Consider the following 27,803-nt stretch of genomic DNA (forward strand, 5'->3'; position numbering starts at 1 on the left):
GCGTTCAATTTCTGCAAAAACAAGTCGTCCAGCTAAATCAATCTGCGCTGCGAAAATAAAATATTATTTCACGTTTGACATCTTACCATGTCAGTGAAAGAACAACACCGACAAAGCCACCTTGCCACACCAGTTCAACTTCGCTGTAAAACGCTGTCCTCTTCGCAAAACATGGAGCACAGTTTTTTTTCTCATTCTTTCAACACGCACGAACAAACCATACACACAACAACATGCTGGTGGAGGTGGTAGCAAAGATACAGCACATCAACGAGATGCCAGCCTCGCCCGCGGGACTACTTCCAGGACCATCCGGTGAAGGACTTGGGGACCGAGTGGTAGAGTGTCCCGGGACCCAAGCGTCAGATGTTTGGTAGGTGGTCAAACTTGCGCGACGATGACTGCTGCGAGTGGGGCTGGCTCTGCAGGGGCTGGGAATGTCGAGAGTGCAAGTGCGAGGCCCGGATATCCGGCGTCGGGTAGCCACTTCCGGAGTGACCCGGAAGATGAGGAAATAGAGACTGGTGTTGAGCGCCGTTCTGAAGACCCCGAGGCATTGCGCAGAGAACACCATTTAAACCGGCACACATCAGGCAGCACCACACGAATTGTTCAGCGTCCAACGGTATTGTCAAAAGCCGGTATGAAAAAAAGGACAGCGTTAACGTTATGGTTCATGTCACGGTTCAAACCAGAACATCAGATGGTATTTACAAGCAAAAATTACGGAATCGAAGCAAATTTAGCAACGGCACCAGTTGGGTGAATACAGGCATGGTCGTGGTCGAATTCAAGCAGCAAGTGCGAGGAGGCCAGTTGAAGCCCAAAGTCCATCATGTGCGGCGTCCAGTGACAGATGATTGTGGAAGGGTTCAGGTCAGGAAAAATAAACAGAAAAAACACAGATAAACATCAATTTGCACACGTCTCAATACATTTGCGCACGTTCCCGTGGAAAATTAAGAAATCGTATTGCCCTCTTTCTTTTCTGAAGATAATAATTTGTAAATCAAACAACACCACCTGCTTGACTATCTAGTAGAGAGATAAATGAAATGTGAAAGCTGCGAATCTAATAGAGGCGTGTTAATGCGCCTGAGAGACAAGGATGAAAGGAAGGACAAAGCACAGGCAGCGCTACGGCTGTCTTGTCCTTCATTTCATCCTTGTGTCTTAGTGGCATTTGCACGCCCGCAAGGCTGATCAAATCGCCTTAGAAGGTGACGTGATATATGTTGAGTGATACTTCAGGACGTCGCCTTTTCCTGGCTAAACTAATGTAACCGCAGATTGTTGACGTGACATAAAATTCGTGGTGGGTTTGATGAAATATAATGAAATATATAAAATAAATAACTGCATCGTGTCTGCTGTGGAACTCAGAGCCACATACCTTAGACTTTTCTCTTCGTATTCGAACGTTGTCCTCGACATCCACCTCGGGCACTTTGCAATCGCCAAGGTACGGGTGTTTCAGCAATTGCTCGCACGTCCACCGCTTGGCAGGGTCCTTGTCCAGGCATTTCTGTAAAGCCGACACACTGTAGCGCGTGCAGTTCGGAATTGCTGCGTACCACTTCACTAGCGCAGAAATAAACCACTTGGTAAGTTTCCTCAATGCTCACACTAGTTTCAAGAACGCAGTTTTCTCATGATAGAGTCAAACAAGAGAATACACCAAACTGTTCAATGACCAAAAAAAGGATGCAAGTTGTATGGTTTTTAACGCTAAACTCACATCTCCGCATTCTATGCTCAGAAAAATAGATGACGTTTTGAGGTACAGAAAACAATACTGAGCTATAACAACGCCAATGCACAGTATATGAACGAAAATATGCCTTTTACAGCCCTTTCCCTTTTAACAATTGGTCTGCTCATGCTATTGGACCACTCAAATCATCTCAGTGCCACTCCTAGACCAACTAACACGTGAACAGACCAACTAGGACGTGAAAGGGTTGCTTTTTTTCGCATAAAGGATAACCATTCTTTTACGCAACGCAACGAGACAGACGACGTCTCATTTCCCACCGAATCCAGAATTACACGTCTCACTACGATTCCCAAAACCACATGTACTACGCTGCACTATATCGGAAGTCATGGATGTTTGGGCGGTGGACGATAAAACTGGACAGGACCAGACAACGAAAGTGAACAAAACGAAGTGCAAATATCTTTTTGCAAGATTCTCTGCCGAGCCTACAGCCTCGTCATACTTTATATTAAGAATAATAATTTTCCTGCGGATGCTTTTAAACTTCAAGGCTTCCCCGAACTATATGCTTCTCGTGTACCTATATATGTGGTCTGACGGGAATTACAGCCTATTAAGTTATGTTCGATCATTTCCCTGGCTTCCCCGCATTATTAGCAAGCGCCTAACTCCTTCCCAGGGCTATATATCCGCTAGAACCCAGTCCGATCATCAAAAAGCAAAACAGTCTTTATATAACTAATATCAAAATATAAATTTTTATTGTCTTGCTTAGCTTGTCCTGCAGAACTCGCCGTTTGTGAGGTATTTCCTTTGTCAAGAAATTCGAGTCGTAATCGGTTATTGTTAAAATGCAACCTGCTCATCTTGTGCTCTACACTGTGCGTATTCAGTGCGTATATTTTCCGCAACTAAACTGAACAGTAGGCACGTGGTTTCCGCTCATTGGCAATCAATCGCAGTAGTACCTGAGTAGCGGATAAAAGTCGTACAGTTTATGTAAGTCGGGGACAAAAAATAGCCGACCGCGCTCACAAAGAAAATGATTAATATTGTCATATTCCGCTTGTACAACGAACAACTAAGCAATTCACTGTGATTCTCCAATGATACATTTAGTTGGCCCTTCTATGTTGGAAGCTACATGTATATATTGGTCATGGTGAAATTTACCGTTTGCTCCATAGGTAGTGGTCCACAAACATTTGTTCTCTGCTTTACGGTCCACATATCACTGAATACGCTTGTACTACGGCGGGTATACTTGCAATCACGATGACATGACGGATGGCCTTCAATAAAGCTGTTTACGCTAATGAGCCACAATATTGACAAGCCCCACGTGATAAGGCATCATTAAAGCTAACGTTTCTACTTCGTTCTTCGTTTGTTCTGGGATGCCGGCGTGGGAATTATTCTTTTAGATAATTACTATAGGAGCTCGCAATCCAAGTCTCAAGTCAAAAGGTAAACGCCGAATTAATTTTCTTGCCGGCACTACTCGTCACTGCTCACCTTCAAGAAATCGATTCCGAATGTGTCCACGGTTGCTGGTATTGCAGACTGTAGAGATTCCTGTAAGAAGGAATGGAAAATGATATATCAGTAGACGGTCAAACAACAATACAGCATTGCTTCTTCGTTGTGATACTTAAACTTTATTGCAGGGAGCATAAGGGGTCCTCCTTTACATTCCTGTTGTTGCTACGGGCAACATCACGAAATTTGAAAACGCGCTCAGCGCGCTCGGCACTCTGGAATTTTCAGGGCGTTGGTGTTTTCTACGTTCCGAACGTTCGGTCAAGCGTAGAATACCTCCCTGGCGTTCAGAAAGAACCAAATGGTGCGGCATCTCTATATCTTTTAAAGAAAATGGCGTGCATGTTAAGGTAGTTGTGCATCCCAAGTTTGAAGTGTGTGCCTTAGTTAGCGGCTTTCAAAATATTTCCTAAATAGTCTTTTTTTTTTACTCTTTAGAGGTGTTATACAACGTGCGTACTGTGCACGGTGTCAAGGGAGAAGTGAAGCAGGCACAAAGCTTCGATCTGCACAAAAATGGGTGGCTACAGGTGGCTACATACGGAGGAAGGACAGACCCACGCCCTAAGGAGCTTCGCCCCTAAAACTTCCCAGTGTCCTGAAATATCCCAATGCGGTGCAGAGTTTACATTTGAAAGAAATAGGAGTCATGGTATGGGTTAAATGGATGTAATTGAAAAAGTGTCAGTAAAGCATTAGTTTTGTAAAAAGTAATGTGTATGGGTTAATTACGGGATTAGCAGCGATTTACTTGCAAGCAAACCTGAACGATATAAACGTGTTAAATTAAAAAGGATGCAAACTTTGCACGCTTCATCAGAGAAAGAAATGTGAGAGGGAGTTAAAATTTCGTGAGAAGAAGTATTTAAAGGCAGACGGGCATATCATGTTTAATGTGTGCGGGTTAACAACCGTCTTTACAGTAACTTAGTGCTCACAAGCCTAATACAGCCATAATCCGCAATATATACGAGTTTATTTGGATAACCAAATGTCGCACGTAACTAAAACTTTTGGGAAGTTCTAGCAATGTTTTATGGGTCATGTGCTGGCAATATTTATAATGTTTGGTATAATTAGAACCTTTCCAGTAAGTTACGTATCGCGCTGCTTTAAAGCGTTATGAATCCGCTTTCTTCCCGGTGTCTTAGGACAACAAACTGTATAACCAATAAATTTGCAAGAAATAGTGTGCCCATGTACATTACGGGTCATATTCGTGCAATGGTTTAATACGTGTTTATTTACTTTCATAAAAAATACAGTACTTTATGCAACTGCTCAAAAACAGAAGGCTTTGGGCGTATATAATTCGGCTGCGATTCCTTAAGGTCACACGATTCAGCTTTGTCTTTTTTTTTCTTTTATCTTGTTGCGTGCAAAGTTCTTGCGTTAGCTTTTTCTGTCTTTATTGAATTTCTGCGCGGCTTTTGAGTATTGCAGTTTTTTTACTCACTCTATTACGCTTGTGTGTCACCTATATGTTACATAAATGTAATTCGGGAAATGTCACACTTAATTCTGACATGCTACAAAGTTTTCTTGACACTCCCTGGCAAGCTCAAAGTTTCACAACCTGCCGTGCTTGCCCCTAGTGACACGCGGCATCTTTTTTTTTTATGCTATACGACGTGCAAATGGAAGGTGATATTTCGCTTTCTCGCTTTTTGACTTTTAATATTTCCTCTTTCACTGTCCTTTAAACCCACAGCGCCTCAAACCCCCCCCCCCCTTTTTTTTTGAACTGATGTCCACGGTCTCTGTCATTTTGCTGCCGCATAAAGTGTTTCTCTTTTTGCTTTTGACAACTTGAAAACATTCCATGGGATTGGAAGCAAGACCTTTCAGTGATATTTTGCAATGACGTAATTGTCTTTTTGCAAAAACGAACTGCACATTCGGGGATTCTGGCCATTACGATGAGGAAGGAGTTGGCATTAGGGAACGCTACTTCAAGCAACAGACGACAAATGAGCTACGTCACGTCGTGGTCAGCCTTGCCGAAGACGGTGCTTTAGGTGGGGTTCTTTTTTTTCAAATTAGGGACGTGCTTGGCAAATTTGTTCTGAAAGTGAGAGAAATCTATGTTTGCGACACATTTTATAGCCTTAGACGAAGATAGCACATTTCATTGTAATTTTTTTTCACAGAGCATTTGTGTCTTATTTATTGGTCTACGTGCAACTCAGTTTTTGTACCTCGATGTCTGCGTCTTTTATTAAAACTACAACATTTTACGGAAGACTTCCACCCATGTGTGGCATTTTTTCTGTTTGTACAGTGTGATCTAGTGCCAGGATATTTCGTGTTTTTATTTTTCAGCTTAAATTATTTCATACACAAGTGAAAAGAAGCAGCTTCTGCCAGGATACGCAGGGAAAGCGTTATCAATTTATTTTGATCGCGAATAAGAAAATCATGCTTGACTTAAAGCGCAAGAAGCCGAGAAATTGTTCTGAAGTGAAAGCTTCATTGCGCTACCTCGGGCAGCCGTCGTTTTCGCAGTTCTCACCTTGAGAGCTCGAGGTCAAACCACAAGAGATCATTAAGGCGCGCTCATAGCCCGATGTTATCGGTGTGTGTGTGTGTGTGTGTGTGTGTGTGTGTGTGTGTGTGTGTGTGTGTGTGTGTGTGTGTGTGTGTGTGTGTGTGTGTGTGTGTGTGTGTGTGTGTGTGTGTGTGTGTGTGTGTGTGTGTGTGTGTGTGCGCGCGCGTGCGTGCGTGCGTGCGTGCGTGTGTGTGTGTGTGTGTGTGTGTGTGTGTGTGTGTGTGTGTGTGTGTGTGTGTGTGTGTGTGTGTGTGTGTGTGTGTGTGTGTGTGTGTGTGTGTGTGTGTGTGTGTGTGTGTGTGTGTGTGTGTGTGGAGCGTCCGGTGACGTTGCCGGCGCCAGTACATCGAACCATCGGTCGAACAATAGCCGCTGTTGTTCTCGCCAACGTGACATAACGTGTGTGCGCGTTCACGCTACGTCGGATTATATTTAGGCCTTTACGGAGCCCTGAAAGGAGACATTGCCGCCGTTGCCCGAGTAGACTTGAGCCCGGCTGCGAGTTGCAACCAAGTCTCACTACTTTACTGATCACCGCAGTGTCTTCATAGGCATAAAAAATGATGAATAAACGCTGTATTCATTGCAAATATGTCTGTATATCGTTCCGAAACCACACCTCGCCCACAGCTGGACAGTGGGCCTAGCCAGGGCAGTGAAGCTTTCGCTATCAACCAGGGTTAACCAAAGCTAAACCACACCAACTTTTTTTCGCTGCAAGCCTAATGTTATCAATTCCCACACGATAACGAGCTTGTTTCTATGTCTTACGCTTTCGGAGCTTTCGGCTTTTTGTGTTTATGAGCACAGCTGTGTCACAATTAAATTTTTTAACTTCCTTAAACTTTTTGCGGGCATTTGGAGCGCACTTGAGCAATGATGTACTTTGTTTTTGATCTGTGCCGACCTATAAATAGGTGTGTTTTTCAGAAAATAAACGTTAGTTTGAAGTATCGCTCATCCTGTGTGGTGTTCCTTTTTGTGTTCTCGTTTTTTTGCGCTTTAAGTCTCCTATCAATTGTTACGAACTCGCCCAAATTTCAGTTCTTGTAAGAAAATCTTAACTTACGACTACATCAGGGTCGGGAATGCTGACTCCAGCAAAGAAGTCGTTGGTCTTGAAGATCTGCAAGTGCCTTGGTATAAGTTCACCTGCGAAAACGAATAGAAGGCATCGAAAGTTTAGTGTATTTTGAATCCATGATATTTAAACAACTGCTATAAAACAGACAGCAAGTACTTCGATACGCCTTGACGTGTGCCTGAGAGAGAGAGAGAGAAAGCACTTTATTTGCACCCGTCAGAGAGTATGGGTGATCGGGGTGAGACGCAGCCGCCCCTTTCACCGTCTACTTCCCCCTAGACGTCGGCCGGAATCAGTTGGCTTCCGGCGGCGGCCTGGGCTTGACAGATGGCTTGTTTTTGGGCTTGTTCTTCCTGGCTATGGAGAGAGAATTCCCATGACTCTTTGTTCCCATGTAGACCGTTTAGCGCTGGGCAAGCCCAGAGCATGTGATTTAGGGTCGCTATGCCTTCACAGTTTTTGCATTTTGAAGAGTACACCTAAGGATGCCATTTGTGTAGGATATACTGGTTTGGGAAGGTACCCGTCTGCAGTTCTTGCCAGATTACTTCTTCCTTCTTTGTGAGAGATCTAAGGGGGGGGGGGGGGGGGGGAAGGGTTCTCCTGCCCATTCTATAGTGTTGTAAAGTTTCTTTGTGTGTGGTTAAGTCTCGCTTTTTAGACAGAGAGTAGTCTGCCTGCGCTGGGGCCCGGTGTGTGAGTCCTCGGGCGACCTCATTGGCGATCTCGTTCCCTGTGAGTCCACTATGAGCGGGCGCCCATATTATTCTAATATATCCGCTCGTTCCGTGAGCTGTTCACTTGCGCCCGGCACTGACACCCTGTATATAGTAATTCTGGTCGCCATCACATATATATTCAACCATCCTACAAATTCAGCTGACTAACGTGTCAGTGTGCTGACACGTGAACAGTGTGCCAGCACAGCAATATTTTCCGTCATTACCACTTTCAGTGGTCTAGAAAAACGATAGGCGTTAAAAACTGGTCAAACGGCAGCACCGGCTTCGAATCTCATATAAAAGCAACGCGTGCGACGATAAATACCAGCTTCCGCTGCTGCTGAGGAATTACGCAATACTTCAAATCCTTTGGAACTCCACCGAACTATGAGTATAGACCACAGTTCCCGCCTATCACCGAAATACGAGATTATGACAATGAAATGTATTGTCACATATAGTCTCAGTCTGTTAAGGAAACGAGAGCGAAGAGGTTCCAAGGGCAAACTATCGAATGAGCATGGCGTACGTTGATTGTTTATCTTCTCCCACCAATATGGTGCACAGACCGCGGCACGATGCAGCAGACCTGCATATGGGAACGCTATTTCTTTCTATGCGTTATACAACCGGACTGTTAAAGAGAGTACTGAGTTAATACAAATAGGACTTCTCTGCGCGTGAAAGTTTACTGTTTTAATTTAGTGTATGCGTTTGTACATGCGTGCGTTTGTGCATGTGTGTGTGTGTCTTTGCATGTGTGCATGTGCATACGTCAACAAGTAGGTGTGTGCCTGAGTGTGTGTGTCTGCGTAACATCCCAAAGCACTTTTTGTACTAATGACTGTGACTGCTGAAAGTTTCTTCCAGCAACTCTTTTGACGCACAATGTTAACACGAAAACACCGCCGTGTTTAGAGGCGCTCTGCAATAAGTTTTCAAGCCTGCAATAAATCCAACCTCGTTCTTTATATGTGAAAGAACTCATGCAGCAGCCAGACAAACTCACAAGTTGAATACAGACGTATTGGAGAATTGACAGCGGTTACTGTAACGGAACAGGCAGCGACACTGCGGATTAAACAGCCAACAATCTTTAACAAGTTATCTTTCTGAAATATCACTGAATCTAGTAGATTGAATGCTCCGGAATACGGCATAGATGAATTTACAGTTCACAAAATGTTCCAGCGACTTGAATGATGAATTAATTCGCCCTTGCTCTGGTAAATGTTACCCTTCTATTCAGCTCAGTTGGTAGAGTGACTGACTTAGAAATACTCGGTCCCTAGACGAGTAAAATTTTTATAAACTTCAAGTGCGAATAGAAGCTCTCAAAGACGTTAGATGCCGTTTTTCACGGTGTCCCCAAGAAACTGAATCTTTCAACGATATATATTTACATAAAGTTGTTAGGGATGGTCTGCAGGCGAATGTTGAAGTTTGTCGGTTAATAAGGGCGAAATAGAAATTGCTAAACCTTTAGTTTCTGCTGCTTTAGATGTGTTGTGCGCAACGTTAGCAAATTTTCCCATTGCCCTGGGAGAAAACAAAGTGGAAGTGATCTAATATTTTTTGTAGTATGGGGGTCATATTATGAGTGATTAGTGAAGAAAGCTTGAAACACGTACGTTAAACTTGAAAGCTTGAAACCAGTAATTTACATACTCAAGTATTCCAGTGATCTACAAGTGTATTTTAGGAACCGCGTAGGAAATTTGCTCAATATCCTGAAAGCTGCTCAATGTCTTGAAATTGCTCAAAGCCCAATGACTCCGAGTTCATTTTCGGTGGAAATTGGATCATCTTGAGACTGATGCGCTAAGAATGTTCAACGCATCTGGCTGAAATATGATTGTTGATAATAGAAGTGGGCATACACGTTTCCTGCCTATATTCAGGAGTTATACAAAGTTCATAGTAGGTTACCCCGATACTTTCGGTTAACTTCTGGAGCCACATTCCTTATATTTGGTAAAACTACGGGGCATATATTATGGGTGCTGCGTAAACAATGTTCGAAGTGTGTGAATTAATTAGGACATTCGCATTAAATTACATATGAAAGGCGCATGCCGCATATTGGGTCCATGGGTTATAGAGAAACATGCAAAAACCAAGCAGCTACAGCAAAGTAGCAGCTACGGACTCTGGCGCAGTCCGCAGCCGACCTTTCGACCACTCTATACAAATGCGATGTCGACTGTACACGCTAGTTAAAATGGTGTCACGAAATTCTATCTTCGTAAAACATTCCTTCAGCAAGTGCTCGAAAGCGTTATACGGTCGTTGGGCGCTGTTTCCCATTGTCCCGAGAAACGTTTACGTCACACCAAGGTCAAATTTGTTGAAAATTCTGGGCATGTTATTTGTAACTCGGGGAGAAACTTAAATGGGTTTGTTCAATTATGAGCTTTCAAAATATTTACTGCACCCTCGTTATCTGTCTATTGTCATACTTTGTACGAGGCGCTCGGGTGTCATCGGTGAATAAACGTATCTCTGTGTAATTGTTTCGTGGAAATATGGGGACTGTTACAGATGGTGTGTATACAAAGCGCAAAGTGTGATGTTTAATTATGGTCTTTGCAGTAGATCACTTATTCGCGCGCTGCTAAGCATTATAACTGTGTTCAAACTTTTACGAAAGGCGTAAAACTTACCTACCTGTGCTATAAGAACTATAGCAGCCAACGAGATGAAGTGTACGAATAAAAAAAAGGGGGGGGGAGGGCGCATGGCTGATGCGCCTGGGAATGTAAAAGTGAATGGCTGAAGTTTGGCCTTTCATAGAAATTTGTTAAACAAGTTCACGAAAGCGTTATATGCGGGAAATGTTTCAAATGGTTGTTTCATATGGGGGTACCGTTTTCAAGTCTGTGGTTTATTACAGGGAAGGGGAATTCTTGATATAACTGCTCGAAAAAAAAAAAACAGCTTTGCTGGAAATGGTGATGTAGGCCGGGCAAGTCTACCGGTTTCTTTTTTTTTCTGCAACTGTGAAGTTTTCTTACAGAAAGTTCAATTGGGTTTTCATTTGTGATACCATTATGGTTTTATTCTGTACCTTTGCACTCCCTCCATGTGAATAACAAAGTTATTTTTATTGTAAGTCAACCTATGGCAGCGAAATTCACAATATATTTGATTCAGAGAACACGCAGGTAAATATGAGGAGGGGGGGCATTTTTGAATAGTACTATCTATTGGAAAAATAGCGTACGCCCATACTTCTCGAACTGCTGTCCTTTGAGGTCCATGAGTCGTCCTCTAGCCCGTTCAAACTTGCGCATGGCAGTCTTTATAGAGATGCTCCACATTACAGTGTTGCGTGCAAAAAGAGCAACTGAAAAATCTGCTCAGGCATTCGCCGTTATTAAGGTGCGTGACGCTAGCTTCTTGATATTCATTAAGATATAATCGGTAACGATGAAGAAGGTTGATAGTTAGCCAGGCTTTCAATTTTATTTAAAATAGCTTTGCCTCAGCACTCTGGTCCCATGCTTAACAACGCCTTCCTCACAGTTATAGATTCCTGAACTGGCGATATAAAGACCCAGAAGAGCAATGCTGGAATCGTCGTGTAAGGGGGGTACAAAGAAGAAAAATGAAAAGGATACCCAGTGGGTTCCTACAAATACCTATATAGAAAAATCGCGGTCCAATTCCTCTGAAGGCTAGAGAGTGAACCTGTGCCATATGCCGTCAATCAAACACAACAGTCAATACAACAGCGTGCGCCATAAGACTTTCTATTATTGCAGAATCCAGCTCGCCGAAATACGCGTATATTCTGAAGCTTAGAATGCTCGCGCCTTCCAAGAGGACGAATTCCACTGCCCCCACTGTGGTACCCCAGACACTTCCGATACCTTCCCATGGCCTGCCCATATTTTGATCAACGGCTAGTCCCGTTTTCATGATAAGTCACTTGGACATAGACGATTTTACCATAGGAAAAATAATTGGTCCATGACCATGCCTCACTAGACATATAGGCTTTGAGAGCCCCATGGGAATTCCTTGCACACAGCCAGCTAATTAATTTGATTTCATATGCATATTTTTGTGGACTCTGCTTATGTTGAGTGTTTGCTTTTAGCACTACTAGAACAATGGCATTTGTGTGTGCGCGTCCATTAGTTGTCATTACACAATGGATGTGACATTCTACGACTTAGCTCTGGTGCACATGTAACGTTTCTTCTGATTAGCTTTATTTTTATTGTGCTAACATTTACATTTTTGCAACCTTAGTCCAAACATGTCCTTGGGGAGTTGGTGTGCGCGTGTTGCATATGAAAAGGCGGTATTCTGTTTTCTTGCTGTATTTTGAGATAATCGGCCCTATTGCATTCTAACTCCCAGTCTGTCTGCGGCTATTAAACAGCAAATAAACAAAAAGCCTACTTGGATTCTACATGTGACAACTTGTTTTAATGAACGCCCTTAAATCGCCATTATATCATCCTCACCCAGCGTCCTGCGAATGAGGTAGAGCTGGTCGACGTCGGACTTTCCGGGCCACAGCGCCTCGCCACGCATCAGCTCGGCGGCCACGCAGCCCACCGCCCAGACGTCGACGGGCGGGCCGTACTGCGTGTCGCCTACCAGCAGCTCGGGCGCTCGGTACCAGCGCGTGGCGACGTAGTCCGTGTAGTTCTCGCCGGGACCTTCAACACACAAGTTTCCAAAGTTGCATGTCAGTTTCAGTATAAGATGCTGTTAAAAAGAGTGGCAGATTCATCAAGAAAATCCACGTCCTTTTCGCGCTATACCAGCATGAACGTATTCCACTTGGCCCAGTTGTCAGTCCCCTAGAAGCATAAATATGTGCTACATGTGTCGAGCAAGTATTGATAATCACGGTTCTAAATAGGGCATGCTTAGACTAAAGCAGTTTTGACACTGCCGTAAGTGCAGCGTAAAATAAATTGGCGCAGGGAGATATTATGCGATGCTACTGAACTTCCCAGGCTGGTGTGGTGAACCTTTCCGCACACTCCGCGTCTGCAAGTCATCACGCAGGCAAATGGAGCCGAGCGTCATAAAGCGCAGATTACCTGCACAACTTTTTTAGGCTACAGTCATCGCGCGATGAAAAACTTGTACAGCCTTTGCCCGACGCTGTTTACAGCGGTTCAGATGAAGTGCAATATTTATTTCTTGACACGCCGTGGTGGCGTAGGGGCTTTGGCATTGCGCTGCTCAGCCAGAGTGCGCATGATCGAATCTCCGGACGGGGTGAGTGCATTTCCATGGGGACGAAATGATATAACGCCCGTGCACCGTGTATTGGATGCACGTTAAACAACTCCAGCTGGTCAAAATTAATCCTCAGTCCCCTAATACGACGTACCTTATTATCATATTGTGCTTCTGGGACGGAAAACCCCAGAATTAAAAAAATCATTATTGAGAGTGCTCCACAATGCACACTGATGTCTAGTTGTAATAGATAACGATATAATTGTGAAGGATTCAGCGTTATCAACTATCGCACAGAATGTATGAGAATATTATTCCACTCGGTACAACAATCCAGTCCTGCCTTCGTAAAAAGTTATTTCGGGCGGAATTGGGCATCGGATTTGTTAAACGTTACAGATTTCCAGAATAGTGGAAGTGCTGCCTCCTGTCCTACGCTCCGCTAAGCATTCCGTGATATTCGGCAAGCTATTTCGAACACTACAAAGGATTGTGTATAGCGTTATTGAAGCAGCCGCGCAATACACGGTGTTGTCGCCGAGGGCAGATTTGGGGATTTCGTAGTTTCATTCTCTTATGAATAACCATTCCTTCTGTTTCTTGATTAACATTTTCGTCATCAAGGTTTTAGTATTCCTGCTTTGTTACCGCTTTTATAAATGCCAACAGCGCTACAGACAGGCAGCGAGGCAAAGTAGGACACATCTAGATCATCTTCGAGATGTCCTATAAGCGGAACACCCAACCAAGTATTTTCCGACTAAGCTTCGACATGCATTTCTTGAACGTTCGGGCGAAAATCCTGGCCCATACACGCAGAACTTAGATTCCTCCAGAGTTGCATCATTTTATATCCCACAAGAAGATCAAAGAAAAAGTTAATCCCTGGCTTGATTTTCTATGCGTGCAATCAGAAATTTATTTATTTATCCAAACTTACAAATGCTGCAAATACACATGAGTAAGGCGACGCGTGCAGATGTTTCTTGAATACGTGGTAAAATCACAAGCTAAGTAGCTAAGTAAGCGAGGTATGGCTCATGTGCTCATTTGCTTTTCTTGCTTTTCTATCTCGCTCTCTTTTTTGTCTTTCACTCAAGTATGCTTTGGTCAGTATTACGAAGCCCTCTTTAGTTGTTATTTAGCCCTGTGTCCTGCGTTCTTCTGCTCTTCCTTTCTTCTGTGTGTGTCCTACAGCTTACTATAAACCTCATTATCCTTGGTTTCCTTGCTGGGTATACGTATAATAGGAATGAAAATTACTCTGACAGCAGTATATCTTGTGACTGTTGCAGGTTCATTCAGGCTGTAACACATCAAGAAAGAGTGGTCTGAAGATATCTATGCTTGTGCATGTAGAACGTACGGAATACGCTGCTACGTGTCTCTGCAGCAAAAATGGTTCCCTGTTCGCAAATACACCATGTGTGTTATTTATATGTTTTTCACATAACAGTCGAAAGAACTTTATCTTAGCGCGCTTGCATGTAATTATTCGTAATGTTGCACATAAGCGCCTACCTAGACTTGGTTTATTCCCCTCGATAGGCAGTGTCCAAAGCATGGCGGCCATGACTTGTTTCCTGCTTCCGCCAATTGCTTCCGGCACTTGCAGTACACGAAAACATGGCGACCCAGATTGGTTTCCCTAGCTCCTAGAGAGTCGTAGCTGGGTGTGTGATTTCGACACCGCCTATTTGCATTTTCTTCATGCCGCGAAGGAGACAGATACAATATACGTTGACTTGGAGCAAGTCAGATGCATACAGGGCATGTGTTCAGATGAACGGTAGTTGAGGTTTTGCGGCAATCAACAAGTGTTCCTTAGCAATTTCTTACTACGATCAGGAAGTCACCGAGCTGCTAAACGTATAGAGAACGAACTTCGCGCGGAAAACTTGCAAAAACACCACCTGTCACAACGACAGAACGGATCCACGCTCTCTGATCCTAAAACTGAATATAGTGTTGTGCAATTTGGTTGAGAAGCATTTTTTACAATTCACCCCTCTTGTGCGATAATATGAGTTCCAAGCTACATCATTTTCTTCTTTCACGCGTGAGTAAAACAAGAATTGCTAGTCATTTAGGTCACTGGTCTGCGTCAAATGTAACGCACTTGTAGCATATTCGCATGTGATCGGCACGCCACTGCAACTGCTACTGTCAGAAACACACGGACTCTGCACGTCATATTAGGCTAGCTATCGTTGTGCATGCCAGGTACACTGTAATAAAATTCTGAATATTTTATGTATGTTTTGAAAGTTCACATCAGCCCAAAAATGACTGAACTCCTAGTGCGTCAGTCGAAATGTCAATGTAAACATCGTAAAAACACTGAAAGTTGGGCGAGTCGGCAACTATTCATTATGAAACTGCAGCGCGCACACAACAAACGACACACAAGGCAAAGGTAACACACAGCGCTTGTGTGACAGCAAGACAGCGTACCCGTAAATCCTATGGCCACACTGTAGGCAGTTGCTGGTAGCAAGCGTGCGTAAGTTGTATTTCGGTACTCACTTAGTGTCCTAGCAAAGCCAAAGTCACAAAGCTTGACAACGCCATCCTTTGTGAGCAAGATGTTCTCCGGCTTGACGTCCCTGTGAATGCACTGCGAAGTAAACGTGGCCACAGGACCGGAAAAGTGTCACAGCTTTCATTAAGAGCAATCATGTATCACAACATACTCGATGAATTCAATGGCATGACAGGTTGACGCTTTTACCACAGTTTGACGTATCATTGTCTCGTTGGCCAATCAATACCGTTGTATGGCTTCACAATACCAAGTATTAGTGGAATTTCGGCGAAACTCAGTCGGCATCGTAAGCCATTGTAAGACATGTAGCGAAAGTTGAACGATACAGGGAAGCGAATTCTGAATTATTAAAGGATTTTTTCGAATTATTTTCTACGTTTTGTCAAGAATAGATATAGTTAGTGGCACAAAAATATGATATATATTACTAAAAATATCTCACAAAACGCACATGCAGGTCTGGTTTTCTTCAAGAACAGTGTTTTTAATCTTCAGAATGTTATTAAAACTAGTGCATTGTACAACGCGACAGCAAATAATAAGCAGTAAGAGCGAACGACACATATCCTTTACTTCCAACTGTGTGGTTACTGCGAAATAAGCACGTGTTGTAATTTATTGCATATATCGGCGATGTAGTGCATCGCTTTTTGTCCAATGTTAGGTTACGCAATTATATTTCCCAATATGAAAGCAAGCGCAAAAACTACAACGGAGATACGGCTGAAGGTAAGGTCTTTGCACCACTTGTAGTTTTCTTTCGAATTGCTTTACCAAATACATTATTTTTACCCATTTTTATGATGCGTCATTAGACAAAGATCTCTTACGTTTGCGTAGTTGTTATCGCATGCCCGACGAATGTTACAGAACAGGTAGATTTTCAGGCTATAGTAAACTGCCTTCACGTTGAAGATGAACGTTACTACCGCACTAAACATCAGTATAAGCAGCACGGTATACTCTGCAATTTTCTTTCACTTTCTACAAAGAATAATGGGTGGTATACACATCAGCCAATATTCGTGTAAACTGCGTTGCTACCAGTAATAGGAACGAAGTTTAGTTCATCAATTTTCCGTATGTCGGCGTTGCGGCATAGTTTCGCTGCCCCTTAGGCTCTGGCGTTGCAAGTGGCATCGATCACGATTTGGGCTTCTACATTCTCGCAAGCATGATGCTAGCCCCCCGCCCGCCCGTGTTCGATGAGAGCACTTAATTCAAAGTGCCCGTCAGTGATTCCGAAGAATGTACACGGCCGCGCTTACGTTATGCAAGTGGCAGAAGTTGATGGCTTGTAGTGTCTGGAACACCATCCTCTTCGTGAGCGCGTCTGGAACGCTGCAGAAAGTATTCATTCAGAAGCGTGTCACTGGATGTTCAAAGAAAATTCTTCTATATGCGCAAATCCATTCGGTATAATCATTTAGACAAATGCACGAAAGCATTATTAGGACTCTAAGTCGGGTTAGATAGATTTCATTCATAGAGTCGAACGCGAAAATCTGCACATAAATGGAGGACAGACATAAAAACACGAAAAAAAAAGTGCTGAGACAGCGCTCGTTTCGTGTCATATTTTTCTCTGTGGTTCGTTAGTGCGCTGATTTCTTTTGTACGACAAAAAAATCGTTTTCCACCGTGTTTTAAATGCGAACCATTTCTTGGCGAACATTTGCTACTTTGACAGTACTATCTATCTATCTAGCCGCCTACAACTTTGTGCTCTCATGGTCGCCTCGTTAACTTTGGTATGTACCAAAATTGGCATACTATGAGAAGAGTATATGACGAACATAAATGATATGTCATTGCATGGTAGTCATGACATGCGTGTCATGTAGGTCATGAAACAGCCGCCTAAGTCTTGGTTCTCTCATGGTCGTTTTGTTAACTCGGTAGGTACCAATTAAAGTTGGCATATATGACAGGAGTATATGACGAAAGTAAGTGATAGGTCATAACATACATGCCATGACTTGCGTGCCATCTAGGTCATGACAATGACTCAGCGAAAAAAGATTAACACTCAAAGACCAGTGGAATGGGTTTGGGCGCGGGCACTAAGTGAAGGAAACACTAAAGGATGCTGGTAGAAGTCACAGTCATGAGCATGACTCAGCATAAATGACAATGACTGAGGGAAAAAAGATTAATACTCTAAAGCCACTGAAATGGATTCTGATGTGGGTACGAAATGATGGAGACACTAAAGAATGGTATTAGAAGTCACAGTCATGACCATGACTGAGCAAAAGTGACAATGACTCAGCGAAAAAAAGACACTCTGAAAAACCACTGAAATGTGTTCGAACGTGGGTACTAAGTGAAGCAAACACTACAGGATGCTGGTAGAAGTCATAGTCATGAGCATGACTCAGCATAAATGACAATGACTCAGCGAAAGAAAGATTAACACTCAACAGCCACTGAAATGGGTTCTGACGTGGATACAAAATGATGTGAACTCTAAACAATGATATTAGAAGTCAGTCATGACCATGACTGAGCAAAAATGCCAATGACTCAGCAAAAAAAGATGAACTCTGAAAAACCACTGAAATGCGTTTGGACGTGGGTACTAAGTGAAGGAAACACTAAGGATGCTGGTAGAAGTCATAGTCAAGACCCTGACTGTGCAAAAATTACAATGACTCAGCAAAAATATTTACACTAAAAACCGATGGAATGGGTTCGGATTGGGTACTAAGTGAAGGAAACACTAAATGATGCTGGTAGAAATCATAGTCATGAGCATGACTCAGCGAAAAAGGTATAGCACTCAAAAACCACTGAAATGATTCTGACGTAGGTACTAAGAGAAGGAAACACTACGGGATGATGGTAGAAGCCATAGTCATGAGCATGACTCAGCAAAAATGGCAATGAATCAGCGAAAAAAAGTATAGCAGTTAAAAAACCACTGAAATGGGTTCTGAAATGGGTACTAAGGGAAGGAAACACTAAGGGATAATGGCTGAAGTCATAGTCATGAGTATGACTGCGCAAAAATGACAATGACTCAGCGAAAAAAGATTAACACTCAGAACCCGATGGAGTGGGTTCCGATTGGGTACTAGGTGAAGGAAAAGGCAAAGTTTTTCGGTCAAAGTCATAGTCATGATCGTGGCTGAGCAAAATGACAATGAGTAAGTGAAAAAAGATTAACACACAAAAAACATTGAAATGGTATCGGACGTCGGCACTAAGTGAAGGAAACACTAAAGGATGGTGGTAGAAGTCATAGTCATCAGCATCACTAAGGTTTTCACCTTAAGGTCTCTTAGGTGTAGCTAAAAGGACTTCTGAGGAGTCATGACATGAATGTCATGACATGCCTGTCATGTAGGCCATAAAAGAGCCGCCTACGTCTTGGCACTCACATCGTCGTTTCATTAACTTCGTAGGCTCCCCGCACACCGCTTCGCATAACTTCGATTCCCACAGAGCATGGGACCTGCCATCTTTTTTAAAGACGGTAGTCTTTTTAAAGACTATAGTCTTTCTTGGGGAACTTAAACGCTGAAAATTTGGTCTGTCTGTCTGTCTGTTTGTCTGTCTGTCACCCGATTCAGCCACCCGGCCAAAGTTGGACCACTTGCTTACCGCCCACACTACTTAAACTGGTACGGCTGTTCATACTTGTGAACGTTATCGATCACAAAGTAAATATCACGCATATCTGAGGCGCAACATCACTAGGTAAGTATTAGGAGGTGTGTTCCTTTAATAGAAAATACATAGATACGTAACTCTAAAGACCCTAGTTTCTTAAGCTGCGCTGAAAATGCCATGCTATGCGCGCCTACGAACGACGTTCCCCGACTGCGCGCCGACGAGCACCCTCTGCCATGGAGGAAGGAAACCCTCTGCACAAGCTCATGTTTCCCGATGTATTGCCAGATGGCGTCCATGTCTCACGCAGGGCCTCCTCAATTTTATCAATGCCAGCCAGATGCGGCCGATTCAACATAAAGGAAGCGCTGTCTGAGGCAGGGCAAAGCATAAATGGCCGCTTGATGAAATAATGCGGTAAAATGAAATCTGTTCAAACAAACCTTCATGCCAGGACGGAAATGGTACGAGAACAGCATCACGGGTGGCCGCGGATCAGACCAGCACTCATGTAGTACGGCCGGCAGAAGACTATCGTCTTTCGACGACATTTGCAGCGAAGCACGCAGATACGCGGCAAATTTTTTAACTCTGTGACTTGGCTTCTTGATGCATTCACAGAGGCTTCGCTAGCGTGCAGCAATGCAGAATTAAGTTTCAATAGACCTTACATGAATAATAAGATCTCTACGAAGTAAAGAGTCATTGGCGAAGGTTACGCAAAATGTCAGGCGAATTTTCACGACGGTCGTCCACGAGGGTTTACGGGAAGAATTGAAATGTGAGGCCGCAATGACCGTAACAATTTCATTCCGATGAAACTTATTTTCGGGCTTCGTGCGTGGCCCAAGCGGCGCTCTGTCCACCTTATCAATTTGATTGGTAGGTCGCAAACGGTGAGTGATAAAAACAGGAATAGAATCGACCGGAAGGAATCCTTAAGTTATACTGGCTTTGGATGCCAACTTACAAGGGATGCAATAGTCGACATGAGAAAAAAATCAGCGCTTGTGTAGTTGAAATCCAGCGCTAATGCAGCTCCACTAAGGTGAAACCTGTGGAAGTGCGAAGCAGTGATGCGCCGGTGCTGGAGTAGCGCTGGAGGGAGAAGCAATCGAACGCTTGTGGGGTGGTGGCGCCCTCTCTTGCGCTGCGCTGGTACCAGTCTGGCATTTCGGAACCGATTCTAACGAGTTTGTGCTAATTATTGCGCTTAATGCTTCATTATTCCTGTGTTTTAAGTTAGTATGAATCATGTTAGTTTATTTTGACCTATTTTGATCAATTCTGCATTTGTTTTGACCTAGTTTTGAGCACTTGTTTTTATTTATTTATGTTATTTATTAGTATGCCCTCAAGATCCAGAGGGTGTTACAGAGAGGGTGGGTACGATGTAAATACAAAACAAAACAATAAAAGGAATTCAAAGGAAAAAACAACATTAGTTTGCAGCTACACCACTAAGTGTTCAGCAACTGCAGATTTGAACAACGCTTGGCCCTCAGTGGCAGCGATGGAGGGGGGAAGGTTTGTTGAGCGTGATCACGCGACAGACGCTGACAGCCCAGGCCCCCAAAGATCTTCGCACTTAAAATGTGTAGGCTCTGGTCGGTTTGTAGAGACGTAGAAAGCCTATCACAACGCGGTAAACCCTTATCTTGTCCTTCATCTAGCCTGACAGTTTTTTTCCTGTAAATGATGTAACAACTGGCCCGGATTTCGACTCTCCTCCGTAGAATGTCTTACTGTGTGTTTGAAATCTTATTACGTATGTGTCATATATCGGCCTCCGAATGGAAATAAGACACCATTTTTTGAGTTCACTGATGAACTACTAAACTACCTAAATAACACTGGTTCAATGTTTTTGATAATGGGTGACTTGAATATTAACATGTTAGGAAATGACACTAATGCGCGTGAACTTAAGAGAACTAGAAATGCCTATGGCTGTGAAAATTTTATCAGTCTTGCCACTCGCATTACGGCGGATAGCGCGACGTTGTTAGATGTCGCCATTACGAATGCACCTGGCCCAAGTAGCTATGCTGGTCTCTTGTCAGTGGACATAAGTGATCATCTGCCGACGTTTTGTTTCTTGCCAATGACGAATGATAAAAGCTTAAAAATGGGCGTGTGCTCATATCGGAATATCAACCCGAATTCTTTAGCTCACTTCCGCTCTCTTATCGAAAAGACAAACTGGGAACCGATTTTCCAGCAAAGTGATGTAAATCAAGCATATAACAATTTCTATGCCAGTTTCATGTCATGTTACGAGCTAGCCTTTCCTATTAAAACAACGAAGCATACCTCCAAGAAAAAGATTAGAAAGCCGTGGATTACGCGCCTACTTTTCAATAAGATTGCCACTAAAAATAACATGTATCATTCTTTCGTTACGACGCGTGACCCACAGAAATTTGCTGAGTTCAAAATATATCGAAACAAGCTTAATGCGGAACTTAGATATGCAAAAATATGTTACTATGAGAATTTGTTCTCCCAAGTTTCAAACGACAAAAAGAAGTTCTGGCAGGCGGTTAATAATCTTGCTCAAAGAAAGAATGATGCAGCACCCATAGTTGTAACCACAAATCAAGGCATCCTAAATGATGAGGAAGCTGCTACTGTGCTTAACCACCAATTCATTCGTAGTGGAGAGTATAGTCCGACTGTGCACAATGAACATCCAAGTGTAGATGCGTACAACAAAAGCAGTTCAATTACTTCTATTGTACTGACACCAGCTACGGAGCACGAACTTACAGACATCATGCGTAACCTAAAGAATAATGCAGCTGCAGGCTACGACGATATCAAACCAGCTGCCGTGAAACACGTAATGGACATAATTTGCAGTCCTTTAACTCATGTCATTAACTGTATGCTCGAACAGGGTGTGTTCCCAGAAGCACTCAAGCTGGCTAGAGTGTACCCGGTGCACAAAGGTGGCACAGACAACACTTTTAATAATTACCGACCCATATCGGTATTACCGGTGATGTCAAAGATTTTTGAGACAATCATAAACGTCCGCATTGATAGTTTTGTCCAAAAGTACTCTATTATGTCTGACGTGCAATATGGGTTTAGAAAAAAAATCCTGTGAAGAAGCGTTACTCTCTATTAAGCATGAAATAATAAATAACATTGAACAAAGATTATACACCATTGGTCTCTTTTTAGATTTAAGAAAAGCTTTTGATTCTGTAAACCACGACATTTTGCTGACTAAGATGTATGATTGTGGAATAAGAGGGATAGCACATGACTTGATTCGAAGTTACTTACAAGACAGATATCAGTATGTATCTATTAACAATTCCAAATCTCCGAAATTAAAGATACTACAGGGCGTCCCACAAGGATCTATACTTGGACCCTTGTTGTTTAACCTGTACACAAACGATCTTTCTTACATACCATATTCTCAAAGTGTAATTATGTATGCTGATGATACCAATGTGTTTTTTTCCGGAAAGTCATTGCAAACGTTACATATTTCAATGAATAATTACCTAAAACTACTTATGTGGTGGTTGCACAGCAACAAACTGCAACTTAATATCACCAAAACTACATCATTTTTGCACCTATTAACAAACCAATGAATTTTAAGTTAACAATATTGTTTCAAGATGTGCAAATAGAACAAGTAGAAGCTCATAAGTTCTTGGGCATTTGGTTTAGAAGCGATATGTCCTGGACGACACATGTAGAAAATTATCTGCAGAACTTAGTAAAATCACGGGATGCTTTAACAGAATCCGGGAATTAATTCCGCTTTGGCTTAAAAAAGTATTATATTACTCCATGTTCTACTCTCGACTTACATATTGCTTGCTCGTTTGGGGTACGACATACTCAAAAAACTATCAACAATTGATAATATTACAAAAGAGAGTCCTTAGATGCTTTGAAAACTACACAGGTAGGCTTCAAGATCTGCGAACGCATGATTTGTTTATTAAACACACTTTACTGAAAGCTAACCAGATATACTACTATAGGCTATTCCAACATATAAAAACGAACAAACTCTACACAGCTAAATCATCCGAATCAAAATGTCGGTATTCCCTACGCAATGAAACTAGGGTAATACCGAAGTTCAGAACAGTTATGGCAGGCAACATATAGGCTACCAGGTTCCGCAATTACTAAATCGCCTAAGTCCCCTTGATTTTTGTACTTTGTCAAAAAAATCTATGAAACTGTATATTATAGAGCATCAAATGGAATATGCATGATGTGTATCATTTTTGTGTCATACTGTTATGCTTTTTTTTAATTTTTTTTTACAACTGAATTATGCAATTCACTTTCGTCTCCTATGTTATCTTTTACTGAAGTCACAGGAAATTTTTTCTACAGATTCTTAATCATCTGTATTTAACTACTGTTTAATGGCATATTTCTTTTGTATTCCGGGCCACTTATCCGGATTAATTTGATTTAATCTACATGTCATACATCATGTGATCTGTATACTGCTTATGTGACATTTAATTTGATATGAACATGTGTGAAGTATTTCGTATTGTCATTTGTACCGCTGACGCTGAGTGTCAACAGGAGCGGGAGCCCTTTGTCAGGCCTTTGTAGCCTTTTGCTCCTGCTCCTTGTTTCTGTAATGGAAGCAAAAATAAACTTCAAACTTCAAACTTCAAACCAGTTGGTCTGGAGGAGACCTAGACAAGCACACATAAGATAGCATCGAATTAGTGCAGGGAAGGGAAGACGCATGTTTACAGTTTGTACCCGAAGCTCTCAGCTTCACATAAACAGACTCTACCAAATTGTGGCGCCAGGACTAGTATAATCTAAAAACCGGATTCTCTCCCTTCATTACAATACACCATTTGCGTCCAGCCGATCCCTGCAACAACATTGCTAGAGGGCTGATCGGACGGTTGCCGAAGCATGAAACGGAATAGCACTGGAATAGAATCGGTACACTATAGCGGCCTTGGGAGCTAAACAATTTTCCTCTAAAGTCCTTAATATGTGGGCTATTTTCGGGTTGCGCAAAGCGTCGACTTCCTCGGCTACACTATTGCCCCTGTGGCCTCCGAAATGCATACACAGACTCACGCACATTCAGAGTCTGCGTGGCAGTGAAAACCATGAAACAACATCGAAGCACGAATGTCGCGCGCTGTACCTCACTGGTTAGCGAGTACTGCTCCCAACTATATACACTTCGTGCAACGACAGGAGCTTATTTCTTTCATTTGCTTTTCAGAGTGCCAAGTTCATAGAACAGAATGTTTTGCCTGCAGGTGCCCCTACATACCCGATTTGCTTGATTAGAAAGCTCTCGTGTTTACGCGATGGACTTTACAGATAAAAAAATGCGGACTAAGTGCAGGTTAGTCACAGGCACCAAAAAAAAAAGCAACAAATTATTGCACCTAATTTTTCGGGCGAGTACACCGCAGTCGCAGTACTGTTCTCAATCAACGAAGTTTCTGCTTTTACTTCATCCCTTCATTAGGTACACATTCATGAAGAGTTTGCTCGGCGTATCCTAATATTCAGTGCTAAAACTATTTCACTAGTACTTTAACACTGTAAGACGCGTCAAGGAGTCCTTCGTGAGCCCTTGGCGCCTTCATATAATTAATATGGAGCTCATCGCTTGTGGATGCTCGATACCATTTCTGTCTTCTTAACTAAGACGTAAAGGGCATACACGAGAAATACATCGGGTGCTCTTCTCGCTAAAAATAGTAGGCAAATGCCATGTAAACCCCCCCCCCCCCCCCCCATCAGTTGACCGACTTTATTGCAAGTGTTACAAAAGTTTTCTGTAGGCCGCTGAGGCGTTGGGGAAAACCCGTTGAGCGTAGTGAGAGTGATTTAAGCTTCCATAAGTCATCTCTAGTGCCCGGAATAATAAAAGCTAAAGTAAATAATGCAGATCTGAGCACACTTCTCTTGAGACGTCCCTACACGGTCACTTTGTTGGCAAAGGCTGCCCAGAGCTATGGAGTCTCGCTCACTCAGAGAACTACAAAACGAATACGGCTAATAAAAACGAAGGGAGACGCACCCATTCAGTGCACAGTATGCGAAGAGAAAATGTTCTGCCGGCCACACGACTCGCATCGAAGAGCACTGGCCGTGCTAGGTATGCAAGTTGTGGAGGCTCTGTTCGAATTCATTGCACAAGCTGTAGCGAATGTGCGCATAAAGCCTGCGTGGGGGCCCTCATGGACTACTACAAGTGCCTCATTTTCAAGCATTGAATGTTGGTATTCTTTAGGGTTGTCTCGTTTTGTCCACTCCCCCCCCCCCCCTATCTGCTTGATTTTCATGTCATACTTATACTAATTGCAGCGCCATAATTAATTCTGACAAAGGCAAGAAACCACGGGAGATTATGATTGCATTTCTTTCACAATTATCGATCCAAACAAGAACGCAGCATCAATTTGCAAATTTCTGCATTATTTTAGCCCGCCTTGTTATAGCTTTGCGGGACCTACCGTAACAAAGCGTTATACCCATGCAGGTTTCATGCACCCCGATACTCTATAGTGACGTTGGTTGGTATTTGTTGTTGTCATTAATTTGTTGTTGATGTTGTCGCCACCGTTGTTTTGTTGTTATCTTCATCATGTAAACCCGGAGGTGACCTAACAACGGCACGACGTCGTAACAAAGAAGCCGCACAAACTAATTTCGCGCTTTCAGCTGCTTTCCCGGTAGGTGAAAACTCACCCTTTTGGATGTTTGTCCAGGAAGTCTAGCACGGTGTGATCGCAGTATTCGAACACCAAGTGAAGTTTCCGTTTCCGCCGGAACACCTCGATCAAGTTCACAAGATTCGGGTGCTTCAGTTGCTGCAGGGTAAGGTAAAAAACATAGGCTTCATGCAAAGAACTCATATCTTCCGTGACCAGTATAGCAAGCCTGTTGTGAATACAACTATATTTCTCTTTTTTTTGTATAGTCTTTATATTGGGAAAAAAATATATATAAAACTGTGCCATTAATAAGGATTCATTGAACCTTCTTTTAGCCAATTATTTATTTGACGCTACATATCAGAACACTTAGCCTTCTGTTGATAATCTCTTGAAAACACTAAAGTTGCATTGCACTTTGATCTACTCGTTAGTCTTACTTACAAGACACTTTTCTGAGTTAACGAAGTACTAAAGATTAGTCCTTATCACAGTGTAATTTATATATTCTTTAGGTGAGGACACTCGCGAGACGCGATCTTCCAAATAAAGTAGCGACGGCGCGAGTTTATCGACCCGGTGACGGCAGCCGATACCTTTCGGCGGGACGGCAAAACTTCAAGACAAAAAATGGTTTATTGGTTTTATCTCCCGTTGGTAAAGCAACCGGCGCTTCGCGGTAAATCCGAAATGACTGAGTGACGCGCCGACGTGGGTCACTGTGGTGAGGGGAGAGCGTGCGGGAGAGGGCGTCGCCTCGGCGGAGCAGACACAACGATGCGTGCAGACGCCTTTCTCTGGCTGCTTGTGTTATCCGCGCGTTCCTTGTCCGCGCAAGCTCTCGGCTGCATTCTGACTGAAGTTGCGTAGTCCCTCCGATAGGTGATCGCTGCCGTCAGCAGGCCAATGGACGCCAGTAGCCGTTGCTGCTTTACCTGGCCGATCGCGTCTCCCAAGCAAGCTGAGAAGTGTCCCCACCTAAAGAGCATATATCTTACAAGGTGGTTTAGCCTCACTTATCACATCATGTTATTTCAGCAGTGTTTTGCTCGTAAGGAAGTCGACCACAAAGTCATCATTATCATCAGTCTATATTTATGCTCACTGCAGGGCGAAGGCCTCTCCCCTGGCGCTAGCTGATTCCAACTTGAGCCTGCAAACTTCCTTACTTCATTACCCCACCTAGTTTCTGCCGTCCTCGACTGCGCTTTCGTTCTCTTGCATGGTAGCCGTTTTGTAACTCTAATGGTCACCGGTTACCCATTCTGCTCATTACATGGCCTTCCCAGCTCCATTTCTTCCTCTTAATGTCAATTCAAATTTCGGCTATCCCTGTTTGCTCTCTGACCCACACCGCTCTCTTCCTGTCTCTTAACGTTACGCCTAGAATTTCTCGGTCCATCACTCTTTGTGCGTTCTTTAACTTGTTCTCGAGATTCTTCGTTAACCTCCAAGTTTCTGCCACATATGTTAACGCCGGTAGAATGCAATGATTATACACTTTTCATTTCAACGACAGTGGTAATCTCCCAGTCAGGATTTGGTAATGCCTGCCGTATGCACTCCAAACCAATTTTATTCTTCTGTAAATTTCCTTCTTATGATCAAGGTCCCCTGTGAGTAATTGACCTAGATAGACGTACTCCTTTACAGGCCACAAAGTATATGCCAACATTTCCAATTACAACTAAACAATCAAACGTCACGTTGGGGGCCGACATACGGAAACACGCTGTAGGATAAAAGTTATATAAACAGGTGTAGAGAACTTCACACCGGCTAGACGACGTTTCGATAGGTGGACCTATCTTTGACAAGGTCACCTTTCACAAAGATAGGTCCACTTATTGAAACGTCCGTTAGCAAGTCTGAGGCACCCTACACCAGTTTATACAACTTACAACCCAAACAAACAAGCCCTTCATGCCTCTTTACCTTGAGCATGCGGATCTCGCGCAGCGCGATCTTCTTGATAAGCGGGTCGTCCTCTGTTTCGACGTACTTCTTGACAGCCACCAGCTGACCGGTGTCCCGAACCCGGCACTTGAACACCACTCCGTACGAGCCTTCTCCTATCTTGGAGATCTTCTCGTACTTCTCCATCAGCGGCGTGTAGTAGTACCGGTT

The 27,803-nt window shown here is 43.1% G+C and overlaps 1 protein-coding gene across 1 annotated transcript; it reads right to left on the reverse strand.

Moving 5' to 3' along the window:
- Window positions 1–77: 77 nt before the first annotated feature.
- Window positions 78–27,803, reverse strand: LOC119459104 (cyclin-dependent kinase-like 4). The gene is made up of 9 exons (XM_037720935.2): window positions 27,612–27,803; window positions 25,711–25,832; window positions 16,635–16,707; window positions 15,348–15,438; window positions 12,089–12,286; window positions 6,877–6,959; window positions 3,236–3,295; window positions 1,394–1,525; window positions 78–539 (listed from the first exon to the last, which is right to left on the reverse strand). The coding sequence occupies exons 1-9, from the start codon at window positions 27,777–27,779 to the stop codon at window positions 363–365; spliced, it is 1,104 nt and encodes a 367-aa protein (XP_037576863.1). The 5' UTR covers window positions 27,780–27,803; the 3' UTR covers window positions 78–362.

Source organism: Dermacentor silvarum, chromosome 7 (assembly GCF_013339745.2).
Source record: "Dermacentor silvarum isolate Dsil-2018 chromosome 7, BIME_Dsil_1.4, whole genome shotgun sequence".
Taxonomy (NCBI): Eukaryota; Metazoa; Arthropoda; class Arachnida; order Ixodida; family Ixodidae; genus Dermacentor; species Dermacentor silvarum.

Excerpts from the sequence above, each read along its gene's own strand:
- LOC119459104 (XM_037720935.2), bottom strand. The coding sequence starts at position 27,779 with ATGGAGAAGTACGAGAAGATCTCCAAGATAGGAGAAGGCTCGTACGGA. Across the intron at positions 3,296-6,876 it reads TTCCCGACCCTGATGTAGTC|GAATCTCTACAGTCTGCAAT; the intron begins GTAAGTTAAGAT and ends TCCTTCTTACAG. Across the intron at positions 540-1,393 it reads TACGAAGAGAAAAGTCTAAG|AACGGCGCTCAACACCAGTC; the intron begins GTATGTGGCTCT and ends CGGGGTCTTCAG.